This window comes from Nicotiana attenuata, unplaced genomic scaffold, assembly GCF_001879085.1.
Source record: "Nicotiana attenuata strain UT unplaced genomic scaffold, NIATTr2, whole genome shotgun sequence".
NCBI lineage: Eukaryota > Viridiplantae > Streptophyta > Magnoliopsida > Solanales > Solanaceae > Nicotiana > Nicotiana attenuata.
The window spans coordinates 396,360-407,983 of NW_017670333.1; the positions used below are offsets into that span (position 1 = coordinate 396,360).

Consider the following 11,624-nt stretch of genomic DNA (forward strand, 5'->3'; position numbering starts at 1 on the left):
AGAAAGTGAATAATTCAATGACAAAAACTATTGGAAATGTTATTGTTGTGAAGTACAGTAGTAAAGTCAATAACCTAATTAAATTCTTTAACTGAATATTCATCTTTGATGAAATGTTGTTGATGGAATATATACTATACTATGAGCTCTTTTGATTTATTTCCGTGAGTGAGACAATAAAAGCACAAGGTATCTAGAAAGACATGTGAATGTGATCCCAGAAGTAAAATTAAATATTACAATTACAAAGAGAACAATAAATGAACAACTATTATGGTATTTAAGTTATTGAATAAGTTACCATTGAAAAACGCAGCAAACGTTACTGCAATTGCATCATTTATTATAACAATACCTTAATAAATTACACATTGGAATAAAGAAGAAATAATGTTGGACAGTGAAAATCTTGTTTTTTATTTTTCACTTTCTAACTAAAAAACAATAGCTCATAAAGTAATAAGAGAAAAGAATTAAAAGGAAAAGAAAAAAAAAAAAAAAACTTTTAGCTCTTTTTACCCTCCTCACCGCCTTCTTCCAAGTAAGTTTTCTTAATTCTGTCAGCTCTACTCAGCAGACAAATCAGAAGAAAACACGTGGCATAAATTGCATGAATTCTCCAACTAGTCTTAGGAGGCTGACGCAATACAGCCTTGTGAAACACCGTCATGTAATAATGCAGCCCAACAGCAAAGCCCACAAATGTCTGGGCCAGCCCAATCATCTTCGTAATCGGCCCAGTCTCAGTAGAGAATACTAAAACAAGGTACATCAATAGCATCAAGAGGTACAACACATAACCAAGAGTTTGCAGGAGTTGTAGGCAAATGTAGGTGGACTGCGCAGTAGCGTAGAAAAACTTAAGTGGCTCCAAACCAGTAACCAAAGAAGAAAGACAGAGAATAGAGAAGTAGATTGAGAGATAAACTTGGATGAAAATTAACAGTCTTTGGAGTGAAAAATAGGCTTTGATTCGGTTGAAAATGAGAGAAACAAGAATTAAAGGGATCAAAATGAATGCAAATGAAATTACAGAGGCAATTGTGGGTGCATATTTGTTACCTACAATGGGTTTGAAGTTTTTTGTGATTTCTTTGTTGGCTTTGTTGAGGTAAACTTGTGAGGTTTTTGAGATTCTTTCTAAATCTGGCAAAAGGGTTTCTTGAAATTTGGATGGTAAGTCTCTAAAACCAAGCAACAAGTCATCTTCATCATTTTCTAGCCAATAAGGCTGTGAATTCTTCTGTGTAGTTTCTTTCTTGGGATTTTTGTTTGTTGTAGATTGGTTCTTTGTTGTGTTTTTGTTGGATTTGGCTTCATTTAGGTCTTTTGGGGTGGTTGCTTTGGTTGTTTTGTTCTTGGGAAAAGAAGGACTGATTTTGGATAGATCTGAGGAGGATTTTTTGGTTGAAAACAAAGTAGTTTTATTTGGATTTAAGGACTTGGTGGATGTGGAATTGAGCTTTTTCAATTGGGATTTGAGTAAAAGTTTCTCTTCTGGGGTTGGGTTGATGAGTTTGGTTTTGTTCTTGGTTGAACCAGAAACTGAATCAGATAAAGAAAGTTTGGTTTTTGCTAACTTGGTTTGGTTCTTGATTGAACTAGAAACTGAATCAGATAAAGAAAGTTTGGTTTTTGCTAGCTTAGTTTGGTTCTTGATTGAACCAAAACTAGAGGAAGAAGAAGAAATCTTGGCTAACTTTGTTTGGTTCTTGGAAGAGCTAGTGGTGGATTTGATGAGCTTAGTTTGGTTCTTTTTAGAACTGGAAAGTAAATTGGATTTCTTCTTGATTGGTTGAGAAGAATCATCAATACTTGAACTGGATTTCTTCTTGATTGGTTGAAGAAAATCATCATCATTATCATCATCAATGTCTAACTCCAACATTCTTCTTATTCTTGTTGATGAAGCATTGTTGTGATCTTGAGTCTGAGCAGAAATGAATGAAGAATCTAATAAGACTAAAACAAGACAAAGTACTAAAAGTACCTTAGAAAAGCTGCAACTTTGTTGAGTAGTAAGTGGAGCCATATGGTACTGAATTCTATGACTACTTTTTTTTATGAGATTTAAAGCCTCAATTGGATCTGAAGTTCATAAAAGAAAGGTGGCAATAGATTTATAAGTCTAGTACTGTGTGTGTGTGTGTGTGAATGGTGATGGAAGCAAAGGAGACTTTAATGTCAAAGTAGAAGGAGATGAGATGAGTCACATGGAGCAACTACACAGGCACAGTATCCGAATACTACGCGGTTTTTCATTTTTGTTTATTTTTTTTCTTTTTTAAAGAAATAGAAAGAAAAAAAAAGGCCGATAGTCGGAGAACTGGAATTTAACACATGCAATGTCCAATGAGATTTGTAGCCTGTTTCAGAAAAATCAGCTTATTTTGAGAAGTATTTTTTTATAAAAGTGCTTTTAAAAAAAGTATTTTTGGAAAGAATCAGTTTGTGTTTGGCTAATTACTCTAAAAAGTACTTTTGAACAATAATTTGTGTTTGGCCAAGCTTTTCAAAAATTGCTTTTAAGTATCAAATTACGAATAAGGACATGAATAGATTTACTTTATACTTAATATTATAAGTAAATAAATAATCTCAAAAATTTGTTATTACATGCAATAATTAAATCTTTTCATTTTATTTAAGTAAAATATGAAAATAAAATTAAAAAGTACTTAATTCTTTTAATATAAATTAAATATATTAAAAATCATTCAACAAATATAAAAGCATTCGCCGCTAAAGTCACTATATATTAGAAAGATATCCTAAAAATAAGAAGAAATATTCATACATTAATATCCTAAGTAATAGGTTTAACGGTTATTTTGGTATATACTATATTTTGTTAAGGGCATTTTTGGTAAGAAGAAAAGTCAAAACTGCTTCTGATTCTGCTTTTGGGAAGAAGCTACTTTTTTTTGCTTCTCAGAAACTGCTTCTGCTTCTTCCCAAAAGCACTTTTTTCCTCAAAAAAGCTTGGCCAAACACCTCAGTTTGGGGAAAAAAAAGTGCTTTTGGGAAAAAAAGCACTTTTGGCATCTTGAGAAGTTTGGCCAAACAGGCTATTGGACTTCAGCATCTTAATTTTTTTTCGATAGATTAACATATTTAGAAACTAATATAAACATATTTAAATACTGGAGTTTAATTTTAAAAATTAATTTAAATTTAATGTATTGACAATATAAGAGATAGTTATATAATCACTATCATAAAGTAATTTTTAGTAAATGTCTATTGTTTTAATTATAATTTAACAACAATAATAACCTGCTATGAATTCTCAAATAGCAATAGCGTCATTGTTAAAGTGAAAGGAACTCTTTTTGATATTTAGCATCATTAAGAGCTAATAGGAAATCATTATTCTCCTAGTAAGCTCATTGGTAATTCATTATTGGTTTGGCATTAAGATGACAAAGATATCTATGTTAATATAATTTAGTCGGATATTGTAATTAGTTATTAATACAACTACTACAGTACTAAGGATCTATTTAACGAAAAAATAATCTGAAAGCTTCACCGTCAATCCTTCCCTATCAGGTGCCCAAAAATGTCGTCGTCGTCATCATCACTGATGGAATGACCACAAGATAAATTCTTGTTCTACGCTGAAGCAGAATCATATACATTTACTGTTAATGAGTGATAACGTTTATATAGATGCGGTAAACTAAATTAAATTGTAAAATATAATAATAATAACAATAATAGTAATAATAATAACAATAATAGTAAATCGAGTAGTGGTTGATAAAATATTTGAGTATTTAAGGATTGATAGTAGTGTCTAAATGTTGGATGGAGCTTCTGATAATAATAAATTAAGAGATAAGATAATTGTAAGAAAAATAACATTCGCCATAAGTGAAAGAAATTATTTTTTGTGAGGAACATTTTTTGGTAACCAAACATAAAAAATTTATATCCTTGTAATAAAAATTTCTAGAAAATAACTCCCGCTATACTATATATTTTGATAATATATATGCACTAAAACACTAATATTTTAGAATTACAATTTTAAACGCACTCAACTAACAAAAGAACGCGCTCAACTTAATTATCACTTCTTTTTGAGATGTTACTATGATACAACAAAGAGGTGCTCTAAAAGTTAAGTGGGTCCCCGGTATCATTATGCTTTATGAGAAGATGAGTGATCTGAATTATGAAGGTTAGTTAGCTAATTTTACCTTTAGTTTTGGTTAATACATAATTATTTTAAAGAACCACCCCTCATATATTTATGTTCTACATAGTCAAAGAAAATGTATTAGAGTGCTGCTATTCGGCCAAACTCAGCGTGGCCCAACTAAAACCACACACGTGAAATACCAGTAAAGCCCTTATTTTGGAGTTTAGCTTAATGGCCATTTTTTCTCTCCAAAATTAGTTAATAAATTTTGATTTTCCCAAAATATTGATCCCATAAATCATCATTCTCTCAGCATGGGAAGATGAAAAGCCTTCGTATATACGGATGGGAGTAATCGTATATACGCTCATTATGTTTTTTTTTTAAAATACAATTACTTTTTTTTTAAATACAATTACGTATTTTTTTTAAAATGTAATTTATACGGATGGGAAGATCAAAAGTCTATTATGTAAACATAATTATTTTCCATTTATTTTGTAACCCGAATAACTTCCTAGATTCTAGTTTTGATCAAAAGAGATCTTTCACTAAACACATAATTCACCACCCTTCTCTTAACCTAAACATGAATTCTAACTGAGAAACTAGTTTGGAGCCATTAAACCCGAATAACAGCCTAGAAACTAGGTCGGAGCAACTAAGGAATGCATTACACACATTATTGGGGTTGAATTCGGACGACAGTTTGATGAATGAAGATGAGTCGATCGACATTGATTCAGACGGCAACTTCAATGATGGAGAAAATCATGTTGACGATGGTGTTGCTGCTGCTGCTGATGATGATGATGATGATGACGACGGCCATTATTTAGAGGAAGAGGAAGAAGTTGGAGAGGACAGGGAAATGCCTAATGATTTCAATGAAGAAAATCTCGTAATTGGTCCAATTACTGGGATGCGGTTCAGTAGTAAGTAGGGGTGGGCATAGTTTGGGCAAACCCGAAATCCAAACCGAAATCCGAATTTTTTAGATTTTTGGTTTGGATTTTCGGATTATGGATTGAATTTTGGATTTAATTTTTAAATTTTTGGATTTCGGATTGGATGTTCGATTTGGTACTTTTGATTTTTCGATATCCAAAAATCCGAAAAGTTTATACTTTATATGTAGTCCATTATCTATATGTCAATAATAATAAGTTAAATACCCTATCCATTAAAAATTATTTCGTATATGCAATATTAATTACTAAGTTACTGTCAGAATACTTTCTATTTGGACATGGTTTTACTATTACTACTTCTTATCGGCCGTATTAATGTCTCTGTTGCATTTTCTTGATAGTAATTTCATTACTTGAATGCTTTATTTGGATGATTGCGATGAGAATGAGTAACTTTTCAGGCAATTTAATATGAGTACTTCATTTGGATATTCATTTTTGTAAAAAGAAGAAACAGGTCAACTTATGAGCTCAAAACCGAAAATCCAAAATATCCAACCCGATTAATCCGAAACCGAACTTAAAAAATCCAATCCAATCCGAGCTTATTTAGATTGGATTTGGATTGTCATTTCTTCAATCCGAAAACCAAAAATCAAAATCGAAATTCTATATTTAATCCGAACGCCCACCTCTAGTAGTAAGGATATTATGTTTGATTTATACAAAGAACATGCAAGATTATCGGGGTTTTGCATTGTCAAAAGAACATCAAACAAAAAAGGTGGTGATATTGTTATGTATGTGCAATATGGTTGTGATAGGTCTAGGAAACCAAGGAATAAGCTTGTTACCAAGAGGAGGAACTGTCATGCTAGAATAAATGGAATTTTGGAGGAGAATGGTCCATGGCGTGTTTCAAAGGTGGTTAAAAAACGTAATCATCAATTGGATCCAGCACTATCCCGATTGATGACTGGACACAGATCGCTTAGTAAGTCCCTTAAGAGAACTCTTGCAGCCAAAGATATTGTTGGCTTAAGACCCTCAAAAAATATAAGAGTCGCTGAAGTACTTGCTGGTGGCCCCGAAAATCTTGGATGTACACCAAAGGACTGTAGAAATTGTATTTTGAAGAGTAGAAAGCTTCAGTTGCAAGAAGGGGATGCACAATCATTACTCAAGTTCTTCAGTGACATGCAGCAAAAAGATAGGGAATTTTACTACTCCGTAGATGTGGATAGTTTTGGTCGACTTTGTAATGTCATATGGGTTCATTCACACTCTAAGGTTGCATATGAGGAGTTCCATGATGTAATATGCCTTGATACCACATACCTTGTGAATTGATACAATATGCCATTTGCTTCATTTGTTGGTGTCAATCAGCATAGGCAGTCCATACTTTTAGGATGTGCTCTTATGTCGAGTGAGGATATAACAAGTTACAAAAATGGTGCTATCTACATGGCTTGGGGCTATCTACTGACCAATGTGATAGTATTAAGGCTACCATCAATGCATTGATGCCAAATACGGTACATAGATAATTGTATATGGTACATATTCGCAATGTTGCCTACGAAGTTAAGCGGAGTTGTTGATGCTAAGATTGCAAAGGCAGAATTTAAGGCTTTAGTCCTTGATAACATTAACGTTGCTGAGTTTGAGAGACGATGGACTGAATATATTGAAAAATATAACTTAGATGGAAGGGATTGGTTTTATAAGCTTTATTTGGAGAAGGAGAAATGGGTTCCTGTATACCTAAATGACCACTTTTGGGCTGGGATGTCGTCCACACAAAGAAGTGAAGGAATGCATGCTTTCTTTGACGGATTCATCACCCGCCAAAGCACTTTGAAGCTATTTATTCAGCAATATGAGTTAGCCATAAGAGCTAAGTTCGAGAAAGAATTGGAAGCTGAATATAGGTCAAGGTGCTTTGAACCAAAATGTTTATCAGAATTTGCATGGGAGGAAAAATTTCAAACATGTTATACTCGTGAAGTGTTTGAATTTTTTCAAGTACAGTTAAGGAAACTGTACCATTTTGAAATCAGCACCCCTGAAGACCATCAAGCAATAGCTGGAGTGGAGAAGTACATTATCGCTGATTATTCGTTCAGAAACTTTAACACTAGAGATCCTTTTATTTTCACAGTTGAATATACACGTAATGGCTAATATCTAAGTTGCAGCTGCAAGTGGTTTGAAACAAGACGTATTCTATGGTGCCATATACTTAAGGTGTTGTCTCATAAGAGGACTAGAAACGTTAATGAGAGATATATACTAAAAAGGTGGAGAAAAGATGTTGTTCGCCTGCACTTGAAACGTTTCTTTCTAGGAGGTTACCCACGTATGAGTTCTGAATACATGATGTACAGGAAACTCTTAAAGCGTTTTGAATGGGTTTGTGATATTTTCCTTGGACACTGAAGTGATGAGGCTATATGTTAAGTATCATTTGAACAGATTGGAGCAAGACCTTTTGAATTGGGATGATGATCAAATGATAGTTCCAGATTGGAAATTGGAAGATACACATGATGGTGTGGGTGGGGGTGAGGGTGAGGGTGGGGGTGAAGGTGAGGGTGAGGGTGAGGGTGAAGGAAGAAATATAAGATATCCTAGATACGTAGCTTCCCGTGGACGTCCAAGGTTGAATAGATATAGAGGGCGAATTGGTTCATACTTTAGAAGTTCACAAACGGGTGGTGGAAGTGGAGTTAGAGGTAATAGGAGGGGTAGAGGTGGTGGTAGAGGTGTTGGCAGAGGTGGTGGTAGAAGTGGTGGTAGAGGTGATGGTAGAGGCCGTGGTGGAGGTGGTGGCAGAGGTGGTGGAAATATTGGGCTAGCGGAAGGAATTGAGGTAAAGTATAACAAATTATTATTATATTTTTTTCCAAAAAATACATTGCTTATTAGTGTTATTTACTCTATACAGCAAGATGATGCAACAGTACTACCACAGAGTGGCTTGCCTGATCTAAACGATGAAGCAAACTGGGAGATAGAAGACTTGACCATTTAGTTTGAGATGATTTAAGTTTGAATCTTATTTAATTTGATTTGAGATAGATTTTTTTTGAATTTTTTGACACGTGTGATATTATAATTGTAATTGTTAAATATTTCTTTATTTTATTATTACTTCATTTTAGTTTAGAGGACTACACTAACAAAATGTAATTGTTAAATATTTCTTTATTTTATTGTTCATTCTTTATTATTATTTTCTTCTGTATTTTTGCTCTTTATTCCCCTTTCAATATTTTTGTATATTGAAAGGGTAGATATAACATTAGCACAAGAAGACCAATATGACGATTGTGGGAGAGGCATCCATAGTTTAGGGTTTGAGTGTGTGAGTGTTTTAGGTCTTTAGGGTTTGAGTTTGTGACCATATTTATAGGGGCCAAGTCAGTCCAAAAATATATATCAAACACCCTCCTGATAAAAAAGGGTGTATTGAATGCTAGTTTCCTGTCAGAGAAAAAAACAACCTATTTTTGGCCACGCTATCTGGTTTTGTTTGAAGGGTGTATTGCTACCTAATTTTCCTGTCAGTGAAAAAAATAATCTATTTTTGGCCACACTATCTGGTTTTGTTTGAAGGGTGTATTGTTCCTTTCAATGAAAAAAACAACCTATTATCTGGTTTTGTTTGAATTGTGGTAATTAATGGTGTTAGTTGACTTGCATTTACTATTTCAGGGATAAATGTGGTGTTAGTTGAATTGCATTTATTTTTTTCGGTTACCAACCCTTTTTTGAACTGAAGACTATTCACTTTCCAACCAGATAGTTAGGGTTTGTCGTTAGGGTAGTAGAATGATACCAAATAGATAACTGAAAATTACCAAAACTAACTGGAAATAAGTACACATTACATACCAAAACATACTGGAAATACTACTGGAAAATACAAAAGTTATAAAAAACACAAACTAGGAAGACAAAACATAAATTTAAACACTAGTTAATTTCAACTGGATCTTGGAGAGTTCCTCGGCCTTTCACGTGCAATTGGAAGATAACACAGAATTGTGTAATTTCGTCCAACTCATATTTAATTAACCAACCCCGCTTGATGTTATTATTCATCACAAAATATTTTCATCCGTCTTTGAACCATCTCCGCTTACCCATGTTCATTTTCATAAACCAAGGCGCGCCATCATAGTGAAGAACCGCCGAGCTATGTGATTCGGGAATGTGGACGTAAAAATATTTTGGAATATGCTGCAAACAAAAAGAAATTTCTTTTTGAAGTAATGCAATATGGAACAACAAAGTTGTTCAACCACAGGTGATTTGTAGACTGATACAACCAAGAAAATGTATACTTGGTTGGTTGAGAGATCGAAGTTCTAATCAGTGCGTTGGTTAAGTAAGGGTATCTATGAGTGAGGCGTCTCGAGATCGAATCTCACCTTTAAAAGGTGGATTCTTATTTTTTCCCATCAAGACAATCATTTTTTAATAAAAAAAAAAGAAATGGTTAAATCAGTAGTTACATTTTTTATCTACTTTATTTATTTCCTTCTTCAGACTAATTTTTACCTGAATTTTTTTCTACTTTCCGACTTTTTTTATTTTTCCTTTTCTAATTTACCTAATAATTCCCTATAACAATAGTCCATTCACTAATATGACTACCTAAGCTAATTATATCGTTGTGATTCATAGTAATATCGGCCGCTTGTATAATAGTCGTTTCGATTAAGGTCATACGCATCGGTCTATAACAACCATATAAGTTCATTCACTAATATGATTACCTAAGATAACTATATCATTGTGATTCGTAGTAAACTCTACCGTTTATATAATAGCCGTTTATATTAAGGTCATACGTATCGGCCGATAGCAACCATATAAGTCCATTCACTAATATGATTACCTAAGCTAATTATATCGTATGATTCATAGTAAACTCGAGCGTTTATATAATAGCCGTTTATATTAATATTATATCATTGTGATTCGTAGTAAACTCTACCGTTTATATATAGCCGTTTATATTAAGGTCATACGGTAATCGGTCCGATTAGCTAACCATATAAGTCCATTCAATAATATGATTACCTAAGGCTAATTATATCGCTGTGATTGTAGTAAACTCTACCGTTTATATAATAGCCGTTTATATTAAGGTCATACGTATCGGCCTATAGCAACCGTATAGGTCCATTTACTAATATGATTACCTATGCATATACTATCGTTGTGATTCATAGTAATATCGACCATTTATATTAAGGTCATACGTATCGGCCTACAACAACCATATAAGTCCATTCACTAATATGGATGTAGTCATATGTGTGACGACCCGGCCGTCGTCACGTGAGTTATCGCCCCGTTTTCCCCATATTATGTTTCTCTATGCTTCATTATCGGTATTTGAGGTGATCGAGTTGAATTGGATTGGTTTTAGATGGAAATGAGACACTTGGTTTCTTTAAGGAAAGCTTGTTTTGGAAAAGTCAACCGGAAGTTGACTATTGAGTTAGAGGGCTCGGATGTGATTTCCGGTGATTCGGTTAGCTTCGGCGGATGATTTTTGACTTAAGAGCATGATCGGAAGTGATTTTGGAGGTCCGTTGTGGAATTAGGCTTGAATTGGCGAAGTTAGTATTTTGGCGAATTCCGGTTGGTGGGTGAGATTTTGATCCGGGGGTCGAAATGGAATTCTGAGAGTTGCAGTAGTTCCGTTAGGTGATTTTGGATGTGTGTGCAAAATTTCATGAATCCGGAGATGTGAATTTTGTAATTTTTCGAGAAGTGGGCCCAGGGCTTGGGTTTTGCCAACTTCATGATTTTCGACGTTTTTCGAGTATTTTCGATTGGGTTATGTTTCTTTGGCCTATTGTAATGTATTCCTTATGGTTTTGATCAGATTCGACGCGCGAGGAGGTCGATTCGAGGGGAAAGGGCTTGGCTCTGATACCAACTTGTCACGACCCGATTCCCAACCCGGTCGTGATGACGCCTCTCGTGAAGACAAGGCCAGCCAACAGAACATTAACACTTCTTTTAACAATTTCTTAGCATAAACAGGTCTAAATCATAGTTACTGAATAATCATAAGTGCGGAAATAAAACGTAACATAACGGGGAAAAACCATCCCAGACTCAGCCCGATGATCGGGGTGTCACAAGTCATGAGCTACTACAGAGTTTAAATGAAATACTACAAGTCTGTGTCTAAGAACATAGTCCGAAGATAAATGAAATACTGATGATAAGGAAGAAACGGAGCTGTGGACGTCGACAGCTACCTCGTCTCTCCGGGTCCGCCTGGTCTGGAAGGAATCAGCACTCACATTACTCCCTGCACCATGTGTGCAGATACAGGCATAGCTGAGTTCATTCCTGAGTGCTGATTCCTTCCAGACCAGGCGGACCTGGAGAGACGAGGTAGCTGTCGACGTCCACAGCTCCGTTTCTTCCTTATCTTCAGTATTTCATTTATCTTCGGAATATGTTCTTAGACACAGACTTGTAGTATTTCATTTAAACTCTGTAATAGCTCATGACTTGTGACACCCCGATCA

General features: G+C 34.4%; 2 protein-coding genes across 2 annotated transcripts; one reads left to right on the plus strand and one right to left on the minus strand.

The window, feature by feature from the left end:
* Positions 1-303: 303 nt before the first annotated feature.
* Positions 304-2,267, minus strand: LOC109238006. Its single transcript, XM_019404430.1, has one exon. It carries the CDS (start codon positions 2,030-2,032, stop codon positions 506-508), a length of 1,527 nt encoding a protein of 508 aa, XP_019259975.1. The 5' UTR covers positions 2,033-2,267; the 3' UTR covers positions 304-505.
* Positions 2,268-4,859: 2,592 nt separating this feature from the next.
* LOC109238000 (protein FAR-RED IMPAIRED RESPONSE 1-like) lies at positions 4,860-6,408 on the plus strand. Its single transcript, XM_019404424.1, has 2 exons — positions 4,860-5,074; positions 5,883-6,408. The coding sequence occupies exons 1-2, from the start codon at positions 4,860-4,862 to the stop codon at positions 6,406-6,408; spliced, it is 741 nt and encodes a 246-aa protein (XP_019259969.1).
* Positions 6,409-11,624: the final 5,216 nt, after the last annotated feature.

Coding starts and splice junctions, on each gene's coding strand:
- LOC109238006 (XM_019404430.1), bottom strand. CDS start 2,032: ATGGCTCCACTTACTACTCAACAAAGTTGCAGCTTTTCTAAGGTACTT.
- LOC109238000 (XM_019404424.1), top strand. CDS start 4,860: ATGAATGAAGATGAGTCGATCGACATTGATTCAGACGGCAACTTCAAT. Junction 5,075..5,882: donor GGTCCAATTACTGGGATGCG/GTTCAGTAGTAA, acceptor TGGTTGTGATAG/GTCTAGGAAACCAAGGAATA.